This window comes from Enhydra lutris, unplaced genomic scaffold (assembly GCF_002288905.1).
Source record: "Enhydra lutris kenyoni isolate GAN:26980312 unplaced genomic scaffold, ASM228890v2 scaffoldscaffold54, whole genome shotgun sequence".
Lineage (NCBI taxonomy): Eukaryota > Metazoa > Chordata > Mammalia > Carnivora > Mustelidae > Enhydra > Enhydra lutris.
This window is the reverse complement of record NW_019154138.1, coordinates 6,144,147-6,163,658: the sequence shown is the minus strand read 5'-3', so window position 1 is coordinate 6,163,658 and position 19,512 is coordinate 6,144,147. Positions and strand designations below refer to the sequence as shown.

General features: G+C 35.2%; 1 protein-coding gene across 6 annotated transcripts in view; it reads right to left on the bottom strand.

Moving 5' to 3' along the window:
* LOC111157319 (chromodomain helicase DNA binding protein 9) overlaps positions 1-19,512 on the bottom strand; it is a 146,646-nt gene that overhangs the window by 84,940 nt on the left and 42,194 nt on the right. For 3 of the 6 annotated variants that reach the window (XM_022518623.1, XM_022518624.1, XM_022518625.1), the window contains exons 2-3: positions 15,297-15,628; positions 2,987-3,098 (exon numbers count right to left, since the gene is read on the bottom strand). In XM_022518623.1, the coding sequence (XP_022374331.1) occupies positions 2,987-3,098; positions 15,297-15,628 (444 nt within the window). Of the gene's footprint in view, positions 1-2,986; positions 3,099-15,296; positions 15,629-16,426; positions 16,632-16,787; positions 17,081-19,512 lie in introns of those variants that run through there. The other 3 variants (XM_022518626.1, XM_022518627.1, XM_022518628.1) reach the window with 2 other exon arrangements.

The following is a 19,512-nucleotide window of genomic DNA, read 5'->3' as shown; positions in this document are numbered from 1 at the left end:
ATTTTAAAATAAACTAAGTGATTTTAAATCATGTATCAAATACACATGGCTTTACTTACCTCCCTAAAGATCTAATATTTAATGTTCCTCACTATAAAATCAAAATCTCACGTTGGCCTGACAACTTCAAAGGATTTAGGTCTGCTTTTTTCCACCTCTTTAAAATTTCATGGGTGGAGGCATCTCAGCCAACTTTTCTATTGCTCAATATTTGGTAAATCTATCCCTTCTTCCTTTTTCTATGCCATTTTCTTTAACATGTTTAGTAACTACCATGACATTCCCCCATAATGTAACCTGCAAAATAATCCATGAATTTTCTTGGTTTCTGCCAATATCCTCAATTTGGCAGGCCTTTCCTATTTCCACAGCCATGACAAAGATGGCTCAGTCAGTACAGAAGGCTGGGGAGAAACTGTTACCTGCATCCAAAAAGTTGGCAGTGGCTTTTAACCTTACTTTGCTTCTTTCTCTTGAATTGTGGATTATGGTGGGAAAGAAAGGCACTAATACGGTAAGTTAGCTCAGCCAAATAGAGTAGATAACTTCATGGCTCATTTAGGATGGGTCTCACCATCTCTTGGCCATGAAGACATTTATATTTTCAAAACTCAAAGTAACACTTCTGTTAATATGGGAGACAGGGAAGGTGGCTATAAAAGTTATAATAAAAGGACTTCTAGAAACCCAAATTTTCCACATCTTATTTTGAAAAACAAAAACAAAAACAAAAGAAAACACTAATTTTTATTATTACTTGAGAGAAAAATTCTATGGATATCTAGTCTAATACAAGGCTACAGGAATATTTAGAGTTCTACAACAGGTATCATATGGCTCTGAATATTGAAGAATAGTTTAAATTAATAAACCAACGGTGACATTTATTATTCTAACAATAACATGTATTACCAATGTTATGTCTCACTGGGCATAAATCTTCTAAATAATGAATAATTCAGTATACTTTTAGAAGATTCTGTCTCATGTTTTCAGCATTTAAGTTTCCTTTCTGGTCATTTAGGCATCTATTAGTTCTCTGAGATGCCTCACTTAGGTCTTCAGTAAATTGTAAATTAGTGGCCTGAAAGAATCCTTTGAACTCTCAAAAGTGCAAATTTAATTGATTCTTCAGAAGATAAAACAAGAGCAATAAATTTGTAAACTGCACCCTCATGAAGACTTTATCAGTCTAAAAGATTAATTAAAAAGTCTGAGTTATATGATTATAGCTGGAATATTATAAGGTTATTATAGATATTATAAGATTACAGCTGGAATCATTACAGTGGAATAAATTATATTCTCCTAAAGTACCCAGTTACACATCAGGCAGAGCCAAATGAGGCACCATTTTCATCAAATCACTTTCTCTGTCAAGTAGTATCACTACTACTTTAAAAATATAAAAACTAATTTGGTGTATACATTTTTAGCTGATGTGCTTTTTTCTGGCTTTCTTTCTCTTAATGTTTTCAAAGTACAATTTAAAATAGTGAAAATTCTTTCTTCGAATGTCTTTTTTCCAGCTTTTTTTCTTCTGTCTTAGAGGCTTCAAGGGATCAGTCCACAACACTTCACGTAAGTGGTCAGAAATACACTTGTATATGACTAATACTTTGTTATGGGAACACATTGTTTCCTATAATAATCCTAATATAATGTGCTGCAGGTTTTTTTTTTTTAAATGAAGTCTGCAAATGCAGTCAGACTACTGAAGTACTGTGTATTAAGATTACAGGTAAAAAATTAATTATCACATTCAGATTTTTAGATTTCCACCTGACTCCAAGCCTGAAACTTAAATTACTTTTTCGGCTTTCAAATCTTGATGGTCCCTGGTGGTTGAAAAAGACACGGACCTCTCCATCATTCATATTATACATTTAAATATATCAATAATACAGATTTATAATCATTTTCTAGAAAATATTTTCTTCTCCACTTATATTTTTGTGTTAAAGCAACATGCCTATCAAACAACTAACACTGCAATGAAAGGTATGGAAGAAATGTGCACGTTAACCTATTCTACCATTTCATTGTTTGGTAATTACATAACGGAAAAATGGCCAGCCTTATGCTAGTAAAAATTAAACTGAATTTTCTCATGGTGAATAAGGTAACTGTAAGTCTGCCTGAGTGAAGGATAACATGTGACAAAAAAGCCAGGCCATATAATATTAGGAGCTCAGTTACTGCCCTTACCTCAACTCTCGCAGCAGCCCAGGAGCCTTGAGCCACTACTCTCCCATTGGATAAGAAGCTGCATAAGGAAGAAGAAAGGCCATTCAGGGGCTTTCTGGCCCCATAATTCAACAACTGCCACCACCCATAAGGCCTAGAGTTGTACTTAAATTATTAGAGAACAGAGGGTGGCCTGAATTATTATGACCTTCCCTATATATATATATAGATATATATATAAATATACATTTTTTTTTAAACTACACAAGGTTTGAATAACCACCTATTAAAAAAAAAAAGGCAAAATGCACAGTATGCTTGTCTACATTAGGGGATTTTTAATATAACTGGTTATCTTTTCTTTGACAGAAGCAGACCAAAGGAATTATCTCTAGGAATGATTTGAGCCATTTGCTCTATCACTGTATGTGATTCTAAAACTTAGGATCTCCATCCTTAAGTTCATTCAAAAGCACTCTATAAGTATAGAATATTATCACTAGATATTTCTCCATGCTAAAAGCCATCAGGGACTTTGGACTATTAACCTCTCCGGGATTTGGTTTCACTGTCTGAAAAATAAGGGGTTTAGAGAGGGTACGTAAGTTTCCTCCCAGGTTGGACATTCTACGGTAATACTACTAGGAGCATATTATCATAATGCTGTCTTCGAGTTCTACCATCTAATAAAATGTAGTTTTCCTACTAAACTATAGTATAAATAACCATAAAGCAGTTTTAGGCTGTCTAGGTAATTCTATCAGTGCTTCGTTTCTCAGAAAACAAATGCAGTACTCACTTGAGAGTCTTCCTCTTTGCATGTATGCTGTGGCATCTGCTCTGTATCAGATATCTCATCTGAAGACTCATTCTTTCTTTTTTGTTTCTTACCCAATGTAATAATGAGTTTGCTGTTTCAAGAGGAAAAGAGTAAACAGTATGAACTCTCTGCCTTTTTCCATTTGTTGTCATATTAAGATTGCAATGATAAACTTTTTTCCATTTCATATCACATGAATGTTCAACCAAAGATGGTAATTATCATGAAATCCATAATGATGTTTTCAAGACAAGAACTGCATTCTAATGGAACAAACACAAACCAATGTTACAGTTAACATACTTTTAAGCACAGAAAGGCACTCAAGTTCTATCCCTTATTTCTCAAGCTCAAAATTATTTTTGATGGGAGAAAAAAGGTCAAGTGCTACAACCATATTTAGTAATTAAAATAATTCACTTATTGTCTTATAGATTTGGAATGAGGTTTTCTCCCCTTCTACCTCTTACAAAATTCAAATTCCACTTAATGTCCTTATATCCCACCTATTCCCTAGAAGCTTTGACTGTTTTTTCCCTAATTTCTCCCTTACTTAAAACACTTTAAAAATGAATTGTCCTTTAATTATTTCATTTATGCTACGGCTTATCCTAGCTGTACTATATGTTCCTAAAGAGTTAAAAACTCTTTTTTCATTTTAAAAAATATTTCCACAGTTTGCCTGTCTCTCTCATATATATATATGTATGTGTGTGTGTGTGTGTGTATATATATATATATATATATATATATATATATAGGCATATGTGTGTATACATATTCGTATGTATACACAGACACATGAAATACAAATGTTTAAAAAGAAAATGTGCTTTCAGTTTTTTTCCTTATCAAGGTAGAAAGTACAGAGCTCTGACATTTCCTTATTCTGGTTCAATAGATGAGAGGGCATGATTTTGAAGCACCAGACTAATCACAAACCATGCTAATTGCTAATCAGGGAAATTCTATTTTAGATATCTATATTCCAAACAGAGAAAATTTCCCCAAACATTTTCAAGTATGATGTATCAGAAGCATAAAAGAATTTTCTTCAACAATTACTTATTAATGTGGGAGAACTTGGAGGTTAAGAGCACACACTTTGAAAACATAGCATCAAAGATTTTTTTTTTAAGATTTTACTTATGTCTTTGACAGAGAAAGATACAGTGAGAGAGGGAACACAAGCAGGGGGTGTGGGAGAGGGAGAAACAGGCTTCCCGCTGAGCAGGGAGCCCGATGCAGAGCTCGATCCCAGGGTCCCAGAACCCAGGGATCATGACCTGAGCTGAAGGCAGACGCTAAACAACTGAGCACCAGCATCAAAGATTTTAAATGTGATTCTACCATTTGCTTATCTGTAAGACACCTGGCAAATCGTTTGATCTCTTTTAGCCTTAGTTTCCCTTCCAGGAAAATAGGGATCCTATAATAGCTACCTCTACTGTTGTTGAGAAGTAAGTGGGATAATGCAAATGAGTTCTTAGCAAAGTCCTGACATGGTACTTTCTGAACTAACCTCTAATTATTATAATTATTATATTAATTATTATATGCCAGACACTTCCAGGTTCTAGGATTTGAAGATAAAGTAGACACAGTCCCTAATGTTAAAGTATCATTGTTAAAATATGAACATGGTTCAAACGCAGAAGTGGAAGTTAGTACTGGATGGAATGTGAACACAAAAGAAGTGCTTCCATCTGCTGTAAAGGAGTACATTTACAGAAAAGGTAAAGTTTGAGATAGGAAATGAATGATAAAAGGGAGTTCAACTGGTAGTGAAAGAAGACAAAGAGTGCATTCCAGGCAGGGGGGTATTAGAGAAGAATGAGAGAAATACACAGGGACAGGAGCATGTCAGAGAGCCACAAAGCACTGCAGGAGGAGGAAGCAGAGAGAGATGGTCATCTAGACAGGCTGACGATCACAGAAGATCCTATATGACATGTAAGGAGTTAACATTTTAGCTTAAGGCCAGCTTTTAAGCTCTGCAGGGCAGGAACTGAAACAGAATGTCTTGTTCACCACTGACAACAAACAGCTCGGAGATATTCTGAATACATGAAAAAAAGTAATAAAGCATTTGGAAGCTGTGAGAATTTTACACAAATAAGTTCTATGGATTTAACATACAGCACGGTGATCATAGTTAACAATACTGCATTGTGTATTTGAAAGTTGCTAGGAGAGTGAATCTTCAAAGTTCTCGTCATGAGAAAAAAAAATTTGTAACTAGTGAGGTGATGGCGACAGTTCTGCGATAGGAACGTGTGTCAGATTATTGGGTTGTACACCTTAAATGAATACACAATGTTATACATCAATTATACCTCAAAAAAATTGGTGGGGGGAAGAATTTCAAACAAGAGAGCAATGCAACCAGAAGAAGAGAAACGCAAGGCAGGGAAACCAGCAGTCAGGCAAATGACAACTCGAGTGAGGCATGAAGAGTGCAACACAGGGCCACGCTGTGTGGATGGGAGGTGAAGAAGAAAAGCATAACTTTATTATGGAGGCACAATCAACAGACATGGTCACTGACTGGATGACTGGATACGAGGCAAGAAACCTCTGGAAAGAGTCACTCCTACATGATTCTTGTATGGCATGATTACCACCTTCAACAGGAGAAGGATGATTTTTACTGGGTATCTCACTTGCATTCTTTGGACTACATGAAGAAAGCAAGTAAGAGTACAAACGCAGCTCATGTTGGACCCAGGAACTCAGAGGGAGAACGAAAAGATCTCCTGAAGGAACCAACCATGCTTATATTTGCTTATATTTCATTCCCTCTCACCACTTTCACTGGTCACTTCTTCCCTCTTCTGGTCTCTTTTCCTTAATCGGGTTTCCCTGCTAACATAAAACTCTCTCTTGGGGCGCCTGGGTGGCTCAGTGGGTTAAGCCTCTGCCTTTAGCTTGGGTCGTGATCTCAGTGTCCTGGGATCGAGCCCCACATCTGGGCTCTCTGCTCAGCGGGGAGCCTGCGTCCCTCTCTCTCTCTGCCTCCCTCTCTGCCTAATTGTGATCTCTCTCTCTGTGTCAAATAAATAAATAAAATCTTTAAAAACAACAACAACAACAAAAAAAAAAACTCTCCCTTGAGGTCCTATCTACTGTTACATATCACAGGATCTTGTTCTTTCTCCTCCCCGTCTGCCTATATGGACTGTTTCATTTTCAGTCCTCAACCCACGGTTATCTGACCTCTTGGAACTCCTTTACATCTTCAAAGCTTCCATTTAGCCATTGTTTATGGAGGCGGTCTCTGTTGACTTTAACATGCATTCTCTCATTTCATGTTCATACCATTCCAAGAAGTGAATACAAGCATTTTATAAGGAAATGGCGGCTGAGGAAAGTTAAATGCCTTGCTCAAAGTCACACCGAAAATAAGACTAGAGATAAAAATTACGTATGCCTCACTCCAGAGCTTGAACTGAAGCTCTCAAAATGTTCCCAAAGGCAACCCCTCACTTTTCCTAAACCTGTCTTCTAATATGAAAGTATTATGTAAGTTCAGAAAAGTGCACACATCAAAAGAGAACAGCTTCATGTATTTTCTGAAATGAACATAAATGTGTAACCAGCTTCTAGATCAAGAAACAAGACTGGAAGTCTCCTCTTCCAGTAAAAACCTCCTCCTTGATGGGTAAGCTTGATGCTCCTTGTGATTGATTACCCAATAAAGCCCAAGGCACCTGCCCAGGTGGTATTCAGTGGCAAGATCAGGGATAACTCTTAAGTAAAATTAGGTATTAGAAATATATATGGGATGCATTCTGCCATCTGCTCAAATATTTTTATAGATAAATATTGCCTAAATCTCTAGAAAAGAAGTACTAGTAAGTGCTGTGCCCCCCCATCAACCTCAGATACCTACCCTTTTTAGCAGAGGGTAGGTCCTAGTAAAAACATAGCCCATGATACCTTAGAATAAACCTTCACTATACTAATTACTTGAAATGTTCTTCAAAACAAAAAAGGACCTTTTAAATTATGTTTTCCATATATTCTATATTTTCTTCCAAGCTGTTCTACAGGCCTGGAAGAGCACCTCATTTCATAAACTCATCAACCATTCCTAACCTATGCAAAAATCTTTTTAAAATCCTAACTTTGTAAGAGATATTTCAGATATAGTAGTTTCCTATTAAGCCTTACAGAGTTCAAAATATTTACACATGTCCTTTCTGTTAAAAAATGGTACATTTCCATAGTAGGAAAAAGGCGATTCTAAAACATTAAGTCATGCTTGACTGATCTATTTCTGAGTAAAATACAGACATATTTTAAGATTTAAAAACTAGGGTTGCTAACACGGAACACTGACTCTTGAAAACAATGAAGTCATACTGGCTTATTGTACAGTTCTAAAATGGCATATAGGGGACACTACAAAGGGGAACAAAGATTAGGTTGATATTGATGAGTAATTCCTAAATGTGTGAGAGGTAGGCTACATTAGAAGGCTGTCTGTTAAAAATAAGGATTCCTAATCAGAAATTATCAGACAAACCCAAACAGAGAGGCATTATACCCAAAAAAAAAAAAAAAAAAAAAAAGTTTTTACAAAACACAGAGACTGAGGCGTCATCCCAAATTGGAGGAGTGTAAGGAGGGATGACAAAACTGTGAAATGCAGGATCTTGGCCAAAACAATGGAACAACTAACAAAATGTGTGTGAGGTATCAAAGTTAATAGAATTGCACAAGTGTTTTTTTCTGGGTTTTTGATAATCGTGCTTTGGTTATATAAGATGTTAACATTTGAGGAAGCTGGGTGAAGGGCCTAAAGGAACTCTGACCTATTTCTGCAATTCTGAGATTAGTTCAAAGTAAAAAGTGGGGGGAAAAAAAAAAAGAAAAAGAGAAAGAAAAATACAGATGTGCAGGTCCCAACCTCAGGTTTCTGATCTAGTTAAGTGGGATTCCAATCAGACTTCTAAAATATTCCCTTAAAAGATTCTGATGTTCCACCAGGTTTGGGAACCACTGGTTCAGGGTTACTATCATAGAAAACTCTAAAAACAAATATTCAGGATAATGTAATGATTTTATATTTATAGAGCACTTAAAACACACCAAAGTGCTTTTGCCTACAGTATCTTGGTTGATCCTGAGAAAAACGCTGAGATAGATAAGGTGCTAGTCCCAATATACTAATATGGAAGGTTTAGCTCCAAAAGGTGAAATAAAATGCCCAAGTCTCAAGTTTAGTAAAGGACAACAAAGGTCTCTTTATTCCTAGTCTACTATCTCCAATATCTTACTGATTTTATAATAAAATAACACTGTATTTCAACCAGTCAGCAGATACTTACAGTCAATAAATATACATAGTTTAATGGGTACCGACAAATATGAAACCATTATTATCTCTTAGTAAACTATTAAGGTTAAAGTTTATCTGATTTTCAAACAACCAGAAACCTCTACTGCCTGTATTATGACAAATGTTTGCCATAAATATTATGTGAGAGAAATCAGATAATCCAAAAGTAGAAAAATAAAATGAAATCAGCTGAGTAAAATACCCAATTACCAAAGAGCATTCCATTCTTCCAACCAGGATCACAAAGAGTCTACTATATGAATTATAAAATATCATTATAAATGAAACTAGAAGTTCATTATAGATACCTTCTTCAAATAAACTGACAGTTTGCTATTCTTAGAAATATCACCTAAGTGCCAAATACAGAATATATGAATAATAAGGGCTTTTTGCAAGTTTTGTTTTTCTAAAACATTAAAGGGCTCTGTTATCAACGTTAGCAAATTGCAGCAACAGACACTCCGGCAAGTAAAAGGACTAAATAGCAAAACATAGCTTGTTTCACACAGCAAATGGCAATTTCAAACTAAGTATAAATTTGAAATGTTAATTCATTTGCACTAGGAAACCTCCGTGTTTATACTTGACATCTATATTTGATTTTCAGATGTAATTTATGCACTCATCTGAATCCTGCCCACATGTTTACTAGTAGAGGCTGGGTAACAAGCTCCATTCTACAGTGTCAATCTGTAATTGCCCCCTGTTGATTCTCTCATTGCAATAATTGGACAAACAATGAATCTTCCCCAATTAGTCCATTTGTTGTAATTAATGCATCCAATTCATCATAAGTGACGGGAACAAGCAAAAATACTATTTCACATTATAATTTTTTTTTTTTTGCAAGCTAAGTGAAAGACACTGTGGCTATTTTTAAAGTCATAAAATATAAACTTTTTAAAAAAGAAACACTTTAAATCTGGTGAAATTTCTCCATTTTAAGGGTCAACTCAAGACTCCAGTTTAAACTCCTCTGGGAAAAGCAAGTTTTAAAAGGGTCCTTTATTTTAGTTAATCCTTCAGTTTGTGAAAGTAACATTGTCTTGTATGCTCTTGGTAACTTGGACTATAAATTACTTCCTGTTTAAGGGCAGATAGGATTTTTTTTAAAAAGTTGAATTCACTGAGTCGTTTCATACAGTTACTAGGGATACAAGTATTAGCTAGGTATTAATAATTATGGTCAATATACTAACAAAGTTTCTTATTCCTAAAAATTACTTCTTTTTTAAAAAGAGAAAAGGGTGTTTACATTGAAAAATATGGACCGAGTAGGAGCATTAAATCAAAAACTTTACGTCCATGGTTCTAAGATACATATTTTCCCCATATATTAACATCTATGAAATCAAGATTCATTTAATACTCAAACACGTGCCATAGTTTTAACTGGCAATATTTTCTTTTCTTTCTTACTGACACATAAAATAATGGCATGCCTTGGGGCGCCTGGGTGGCTCAGTGGGTTAAGCCTCTGCCTTCGGCTCAGGTCATGATCCCAGGGTCCTGGGATTGAGCCCCACATTGGGCTCTCTGCTCCACAGGGAGCCTACTTCCCCCTCTCTCTGCCTACCTCTCTACTTGTGACCTCTGTCTGTCAAATAAATAAATAAAATCTTTAAAAAAAAAATAATGGCATGCCTTATAATCAATGACATCTTAGATTCAATGAAATACATACAACATATTATTTGCTAACGACAGACCTTACTAATACACATTTTATGTAAAGGTATAGTTCTTTTTTTTTTTTTTTTAAGATTTTATTTATTTGACAGACAGAGATCACAGGCAGGCAGAGAGAGAGGAGGAAGCAGGCTCCCTGCTGAGCAGAGAGCCCAATGCGAGGCTTGATCCCAAGACCCTGGGATCATGACCTGAGCCGAAGGCAGAGGCTTTAACCCACTGAGCCACCCAGGCGCCCCAAAGGTATAGTTCTTAAAAATGGAACTGCAAATCTTCATTGAATTCATAACGAGTATTATAGGCTGTATCAATTCTTTCTACAGATGAATGTGTTTCCGATTTTCACTGAGTTTAAGCTTAGATCTAAGGAGGGAAGTCAATAAAACATTTTACCTGCTTGACATTTAAAAATTATAGAACCTCTAAAGACTACTAATTGCATATGATTAATAATCTTAAAAAATGTAATAAATTTATACCATATATTTTTCAGGTTTTTTTTTGTCAGATGCCAAGAAACAATTAATTAATATATTTGTATTTTATCCAGATATTAAATTCTTATTTTGAATACATGCAATCAGGGTCTCATTTGTTACTTTATTAACAACATGGACTATGAAGTGAAAATTCCCAATTTCTGATGACCCATTATATTTTCCCTCAGATTTTGTTAATTCATTTTTCCCTTATATATTTTATTTAGATGTAAATATATCTCTACAGACATGCATATGGACAAACTTACACGTTAGTTTTATTTTAAAAACACACATACATATATATGTATATATACAATGCAAGGTAATTAATAAATGTTATTTTCCTTCTTTCTTTTTGGGGACTCAAATATAGCAAAAAAGGGCACAATATAATTTCAGAATTATGTTTTATTGTTTTCCTTATAATATGATGTCCTTAATTTTTCCTTTTTTTTTAGATTTTATTCATGTATTTACGAGAGAGAGAGAGAGAGAGAGAGCATGTGCACAAGCAGGGGGAACAGCAGGCAGAGGGAGAAGTAGGCTCCTGGCTAAGGGAAGAGCCCAATGCAGGACTCGATCGCAGGCCCTTGGAATGATAACCTGAGACCAAGGCAGAGGCCCAACCAACTGGGCCACCCATGAGTCCCAACATCCTTAATTTCTGCTTGAATTTGATAAATACTTCTTAACTCAGAGTTTTCTGCTTTCACTCAAGAGAAAAGCTACTCCTAGCCACCCAATGCCTAGCATACAGAAAGAATAATTATGAATACAAAAAAGAAAACAATAAGTTTAATCATGAAGGGCTGATCAAATTTATAGGGCCACAAAATATTTTAAGTACCAAAATCATTCTACCTATGCCAATCCAACAATCTGTAACACACAGAAGTAAGTTCTAATTGACAACATGGAAACATAATTTAAATGTTAAAATAATAAATTTAAATTTAAATTTAAATTTAAAATAAATTTAAAAATGCTCTTATTAAATCATGTGATATACTACTATATAATCTCAGATAGAACCATAAGAAAATTCTGAAGTCTTAGAATGAATTTATTTTAGACTCTAACGCTCTACTATTACTAAACCATTAGCTATGTCCCTGTGGTTTCAGTGAAGGATTAGCTTGCCATTTCTATTTTTGATTTAACAAATCAAATTCAGCCATTTGGTAACATTTAATATTTAATCTCTTACTCATTCATTCATTTATTACATAAAATTCATTCCATTCCATTCATGGAGCATCTTAATACTAAAGAAATATCTGCTACTCCAGTTGAAAGGCAGCTTGTTAGAACCTGACTGCCAAGATCATGACCAACATTAAAATAGAAAAAGGCTGTTTCCCTACTTCACTTCGTTATTTTACACCTGCCGTTTCCATTTCAACTCACTCCCTTCCACATAATTGCAAATTGCAAACAAAATTTACCTCTCCTAAATGCTACCCTAGCTACCTGATAAACAGAAGCATACTCGTATGAAAAAAGCCATTAATAAGTTAAACTACTACCCCTCTTAACAATTAGCAACTGTTTTGGTTTTTCTGCTTGATTTTTTTTTAAAGTAGACGTGCTACCGAAGTGATCACTGTCTGCCTAACTTTTTAACTGGTCCTATCTTGGAAAAGAGCCTTAATGGAAAGAGAACTTAGGCAGACCAGTGAAACTTTAGGCTTGAAGAAAGGGGCGTGACTCCTGGCCGCAGCCTTCTCCCTAAATAGCTGCATGCTATTTATGATTTCAGAAAATAACGACTAACGTTTATTAAATTCCGGGTACTGCTCCATATGCTTTAAATGCTGTTAAATCATTTCATCCCCAAAATAACACCATGAGGCAAGTACTATCATTATCCCCTTTTTACACAGGAAGAAATTAAAGGTTGGAGAGGTTAAGTATTTGTCCAGGGTCACACTGCTTGTAGGTGACAAAACTGGGATTTGAACAAATGATCCTGGCTCCAAAGCAAACGATCTTAACCCAATTAGCACACTGTGTGCCAATGTAACTCACAGAGGTGTAAAGATGAAATGAGACTGTACTCAAGTGCTCAGAAAAGGGCCCTTTTCTCCTTGTATGTTTTTAAAAATTAATCTACAAGAGTAGCAGAAATGATAAAAAGGTTTCAAACACACTAGCAAGCAGAAGCAGTACTAGTTTTCCTCTTTCTAGACCGTATCAAACTACACGTGTGGGTGAAATGACCAGCAGCTCTGACTATACATCAACCATAGCTTAGTGTTTACAAATTTAGCTACTCTCAGAATTTCTGCTTCACTGCTGGCGGTTAAGCTCCAGCATACATTCCCTTCAACTTTATCTGGTATTTGTCTTTTGATAGTGGCAATAGCCCAATTCTTCTCAAATGAACAAAAATAAAATTTTCACACACAAAAATGTTTAATATATCATAAAATACTATTAAAATTACACAACCTAAACTTAACTATTTAAATGACTTCACAGAAATTTAAGAATTGTCAAATTCAAAATTTAAATATACCAGCTTATTGGAAAGTACAGTAACATTTCGATTGACTAGGATAGGAACTCTAGGTTTTAATGAATTTCATTTCCAACTATGTTCCTCCAACATGAAAATCTTTATCTGATAAAGATGACCAAGAAGTCATTGTTTTACTGCAACAGCTTATAAATATATAAGGCAAACCTCCATTTTACTTTATGGGGCTGCGACTTATAAATTCCTCTATCAAAAGGATGCTCTTACACTCTCAGTAAGTTTTTCTCTGGCAACTGCTCAGTGTCTTGCCATGTATTTATCTTTCTAATACAATTTTCACCTATTTTCTCAAGAACACTCTAAACACAACTACTAAATTGATCAATGCTGTGCAATATTAAAATGTTATTAATAATCTACATATTTCTAACAAAAATATAAAGTCACAGAATAAGTCAGACATTCTACTGCAATATATTACTACTCCCTACCATATTCACATGTTTCAAAAATCCAGTTTCTCTCTGTTAGGATTGTTTCTAATTTCCCCTTATGTACATTGTTTTTCTTGATGTAGAGAAATGCAACTGATTTCTGTGCGTTGATTTTATATCCTGACACTTTACTGAATTCCTGTACAAACACATTCACTTCTGGTATCTTTTGCCTCTACCTATTCCCTCCCAAATTTAAACTTTTTTTTAAAAATATTTTATTTATTTATTTGACAGAGATCACAAGTAGGCAGAGAGGCAGGCAGAGAGAGAGAGAGAGAGAGAGAGGAGGAAGCAGGCTCCCTGCAGAGCAGAGAGCCTGATGTGGAGCTCGATCCCAGGATTCCTGGGATCATGACCCGAGCCGAAGGCAGAGGCTTTAACCCACTGAGCCACCCAGGCACCCCCCAAATTTAAACTTATTGTAACTTTTGAAGTTTCCCTACCAGTTTCTCTTGGTTTGTGCACTATTTTTTTTAATGCCCGTCCAAATAGTGTATACAAGAGCACTTTGCCTATGTCTCCATATAAGTTGAAACTAGAAAACTTAAATTATACTAGTTCTTAATACATTAAAGGATTAAATACGGGATTTCCTAATTACAACTAGACAAAATATTGGAAAAATAAGATACTTTCATGTCAAAACCTTTAAATATAACAGGAGCACAAATTTAACTTTCAAATTTCATTTTTGCTGTCTGCAAATAAAATATGAAAATCACAAACATTAGTCACTGCTCTATTATGACAAGAGAGCCCATGTTATTTAATGGTTTGGACTGAAAGGCATTAGGATATGACAATATAATTCAGTTTGGTGGCTATACTTAAAATGCTGAGAATTAATTTGTTTTACAAATTTGTGTTAGTTCTACATATCTATATAATGTATCAATTATTTCTTAAGCAAATGAAGATTTTAATAATAAAGAAATTCTTTACTATGTACTTTGTGTGGAAAAAAACCAGATTAAACACTTTATCTAAAATTTCACATAAAGCCTTCAAAAATGACAAAATATTCTTGCAAAAATAATTCTAAACTGTTGACCTTTGGCTATTTTTACCCTTGCATGCAGAAATTTAAATATGACACAAATATTAACATTTATTTTATTTTATTTTTTGAAAATGTATCAGATGAGTAGTCAAATAAAAACACCAAAGATTAATGTACCCTTCTAGAGCAATTCCTTGGCCTTATAATTGTCTTGGAGCGTTAATCCTTACCTGGCCTCTTTATTACATAAAGTAAATCAGAAAGACAGTGAGGGAGTAGACCAGGAAGAGCTGAGAGCTCCTCATAGTTGATTTAAATGGTCTTAGTTTTCTTGTCATTCCATTTAGTCCAAAGTTGTGGGTTTATGAGAAAGGACTGTATCTCACATTTCCAAACTATAAGCTGCCCAATGAAGTACAACTAAGAGGTAAAAAAATCTTATCCAAGATTTCAATGCACTTTCTGTAAATAAAGTGAATTTGGAATGGGCACAACAATGGGTTTGGTTTTGTTTTCCTTTTTCCGTTTTATGTATGAAATATTTTCCTACTTTAAATGCCTTTTACTAATATTAACGTACAATAAGCTATGATAGCAGAATTGTAAAATTCAGTAAATCTTGGAATATTCCCCAATTCATTCAAAAAAGGAAATAAGGTACACACAGAATCTAACAACTTAAAACTTCAAAGAGGAAGTTAATACATTACACACAAATCAAAAGTAAAAGATGAAACAGACTGCGCTTTGACAAAAAAATTCAAAGGAATTAAATTTAATTCTCAACCAACTTACCCAATTTTCGTCTTCTCTTTTAACTTAGAACAAGTTTTTGTTTTTTTGCTCTCTTTGTCCTTTGGCTTCGATTTCATCCGTCTACCTTTCTTTTCTTCTTTTCCTTCAACTGACGCACTAGGAAAGTTTTCAGGACTCATTACTCGAGGAATATTGCGTTCCCCACGTTCCTTTGCTTTTGCTATGGCCTCTGATATTATCCGATTAGCCTTTTCTTGCTTGCTTTCTGATTCCACTTTTTTTCTCTGCTTCTTCTCGGACATGATCCTCACCTGGGTATTCTGCAACTTAGTATATGTCCCAGAACCATCACTCTTCTTGGAAGATGGAGGCTAGAGAAATCAGAATACTTTTTATACAATGTATCAAAGTACACCAAAACAATTAACAATTAACATAAATAAATAAACGTTTAAAATTATGCTTCAAGTAAAATATGTGAGCCAGTATGTGAGTGCTACAAACAAATTTAAAATTAAAACAGTTTGCTGATCTGGACATTAGTGTAGGTATAAAATAAAAAGCTCAACTATTGCTTTTAAAAATGAAGGTTAAAGAAGGATAATGTAGATTCACTGATATTTTCACAGCGTTCTTGATTAGTTGATTCAAATTCTGTCCTGTAAACACTCTGTGCATTTGAAATAAGTCTTTTCTTTCCTCCTCAGGACTCCAGAATTCTGAAAAATATTAATAACTTTAAAATAGCAATTTTAATTTAGAGTGACTACTCCTTGGTTTATTATAATTTTTAGAAATCTAAAGCTTCTCTGTTTTACAAGAAATTAGAACTAGAACCTGAAATCACTTAAATCATTTTTTAAATGTGCAATCTATGCAGAAACATAGCTAGTTAGTAAACAGACATTCCCATACTTAAAATTAGAGAAAGTTTTAGTTTTTCCGTGAAGGAGTTAAATGTGAATTTTTTTCTCTTTCTATATCATAATTATTTGGCTCAAGCAATTCTGGAAAAAAAAAAACCCCCAAGTTTTACAGTTTGACGTTAAAATTATTAATATTTTAGCAATATCACAGGAAGCAGTTGAACAGCATTTAAAAAAAGAATCTCTTCTTCAAACACGCATTCACCCACATAGACTTAGATCACAGTTTTGTTATGCTCTTACCCGTAAACATGCCTCTGACTATAGCAAAGGAAAAAACCACCAGGAATCTCCACACACATTCTCATGCTGATTCCAGTGTGCTTCACTGGGTATCTTTTCTATACCTGCCTCATCAAAGGTTTCATAGCAGTGCTGCAGCACTGGGAAAGGAAGGAGGGTTTAGAACGCTGACTAAAATGCCACCTTAAGGCCTACAGGCTGTAACAAATAACCGAGACTCGAGAAAACAGCAACAAGCTCAAGATGGCGATGCAGTACGACTCCCGCAGCAGCAGCCAGTAATAAGGAAGGTTATTCAATCCCATTAGCCTTTTAGCCCAAAGAACCCCTCCTCCTCCCACTCATTCAGGCTTTCACTTACCCTTCCTCTTGGCCTCTTCACTGAAGACATTTTTGGCGTCAGACAAAGGCTTGCCCTCTGCTTTTTCACCACCCCAGGCAGTGCTCAAGAAAAAAGCATTGAAAGAAGATTCCTAAATGGCCTATTTAGCAAGCTGCAACCAAGAGATGCACAACCCTCCACAAACACACATTGTGATTTATCAACACATTTCTGCCTTGGCAAGTTTATATCCACTGTTCATCCTATTTAGGTATGAAAAAGGCCGTACACCCCTCCTAAAGAGCTGAGTTTCCTCAATAGCTGTAAGCAGATAGCCAGATTCCAACAAAGCACAGAAAGAAATGAATGCACAAAGCATCAAAATGCATCAGCATGAATATTAGAGATGTCGTTAAAAATACTGACTCCTTCTGCGGAAGTAGGCCAGCAGATGGTGCTACCAGTTATTATTCCATTAGACTCTGCAATTTAACCCCCGATGGACTGTTCTTCCCTCCGTGTAACACATTAACTCTTGCTCTGCCACTTCCTGCAGTCAAGTTTTTAAAAAAACACCTAAAACCTGATTTTAAGAGCTCATCTGAAAACTAAAACTGTGGTGAAACGGCTTTATGTAGCTATCAATATTAACAAACAAAATCCAGTGCAATTTTTACCGGAGAAAATTACTTTTCTCCAGGATACCATAAAATACTGGAAGTAGGAAAAGAGCCGACGAGGAGCGAAGGGTTAAGGAGCAGGTCATGCAAATGAACACAGAACAAGTGACTTCTCTTTAAGAAATTAGATAAGTTCTCTTCTGATTCTTCTAACAAAAAGCTAACAACGTTACTTTTCAGACAGACGAAGCTATTTTCATTTAAATTCTAAAGAGAAGTTTAAGATTTCAATAAAAACACAGGAGAGCTGTCAGTATGCCCACAGAGAATAAATAACAACACTTATATTTTTTCCTTATTTAAACCTGGAGAAATACATTAGTTTATTTTCCTAACATAAAAAGACTCATAAAACCTTCCTGACCTTTACCCTTCATAATCTATTTTAACTGAACAGTGGAGTTTTTCACATAAAATTCTAGTTTCAGTTGCTGGCTAAAAATAAATAACAAGTCCTCCTGAATTTCAGGAACTTTTCTTCCTGTAAAAAGTCGAGACTGTTTTAATAAGTAATGCCCTAACATACCTAAAACAAAATTTTCACTGCTTCAAAATTCAAATTTACTTCTTTATTAATACCATGTTTTTCAGTTGGTCCTGGAAAGTTGTATGATATTTCTATCAAAGAACATTTTTTGTTTCTTTCCTTTTAAGCACCACAGGTCTCAGAATGGAGCAACATTATATGACCAATGTCCAGGAAAGACCAATCTGGGCAGCAGGGGAAGAAATTAAAGTTTAGAGAACCACTAATGGCAAGGAAAGGACCTGACTGTCCTGAGAGGTCGTTCATAAGAACCAATGAGTAAGGGCTAACACTTAGTGCATACTAAATGCCAGGTACTACTCTAAGTATTTTTCACATAATAACTCACTTAATCTGGAACAGTAACAGGGAAATGGCAATAATGGAGAGAAGAGGAGTAGCAAATGGTAGATGTACTCTTACAGTGGTATTACAAAATGCTAGAACAACCTGAGCACAAGCAAAAAAAGTCATAATGATAACAATAGTAATAAGAGCTAGCACATATTTAATCCTTTCTGTATTCTAGGCACTATTCTTCATTATATGTGTGCATATGTATATATATACATACATACATACACTCAATCTTTAAAACAACCCTGTGAGGTATATATATACTTATAGCTGAGGATATTGATATATGAAGAAGTAACTCACCCCAGATCACCTGGTGAAGCAGGGATTAAAAGGCAAAGAGCCTTGTTATGAGCACCAGCCTCCTAATCATATGTGGTTCAAACAGCATAATGTACACAGATTGATCTGAATACAAAAGAAGCCAAACGACTTTCTCAAAATTGCAGAGACACTAGCAATAAAGCTAGGATGAAATGAATTTTTTCCTGTGCCCTTTCCAAGATGTAGAAATCAATTAGACACGGGCAGGTAAAGAGCAGGGAGCATAAATGCTTAGTTTCTAGACCAAGTGCTGGTTTAGGAGAAGGTAAAAGAAATAGGATATCTAGTCAAGAAAGGATGTGTATATGTGTGCAATAAGTTTAAAAGCTCTAGTAACTGAAAATTTCAAGACTGGATCCTCAGGGAGGTCAGGGCTAGAATGGAAGATGTCAATTCTCTTGCTTTCTTTCAATATCCTTAACTCACTGATCCTATCCTCAGAACCTAGGATGATTTCCAAAATATCTCATTTCTCCCATTAAAGCTTTTCCATTCTATTACTTGATTCAAAATCCCAATCATTTAACAATAAATCTTAATAGTAAACAACAGTAACGAAATCCATGGTCAAGTATTTCTTCTGCTATTAGAAGACAGTATTCTTTTTTAAGATTGTATTTATTTATTTGACAGAGAGAGAGATCACAAGTAGGCAGAGGCCGGCAGAGAGAGGGGGAAGCAGGCTTCCCACTGAGCAGGGAGCCTGATGCGGGTCTTGATCCCAGGACCCTAAGATCATGACCTGGGCTGAAGGCAGATGCTTAACCATCTGAGCCACCCTGGTGCCCCTAGAAGACAATATTTTAAAATTATATTCCCACAGAACATCCATACTGAGGTGTTAAGTAAAACATTTTTAATGTAGGTCATTTCCCAA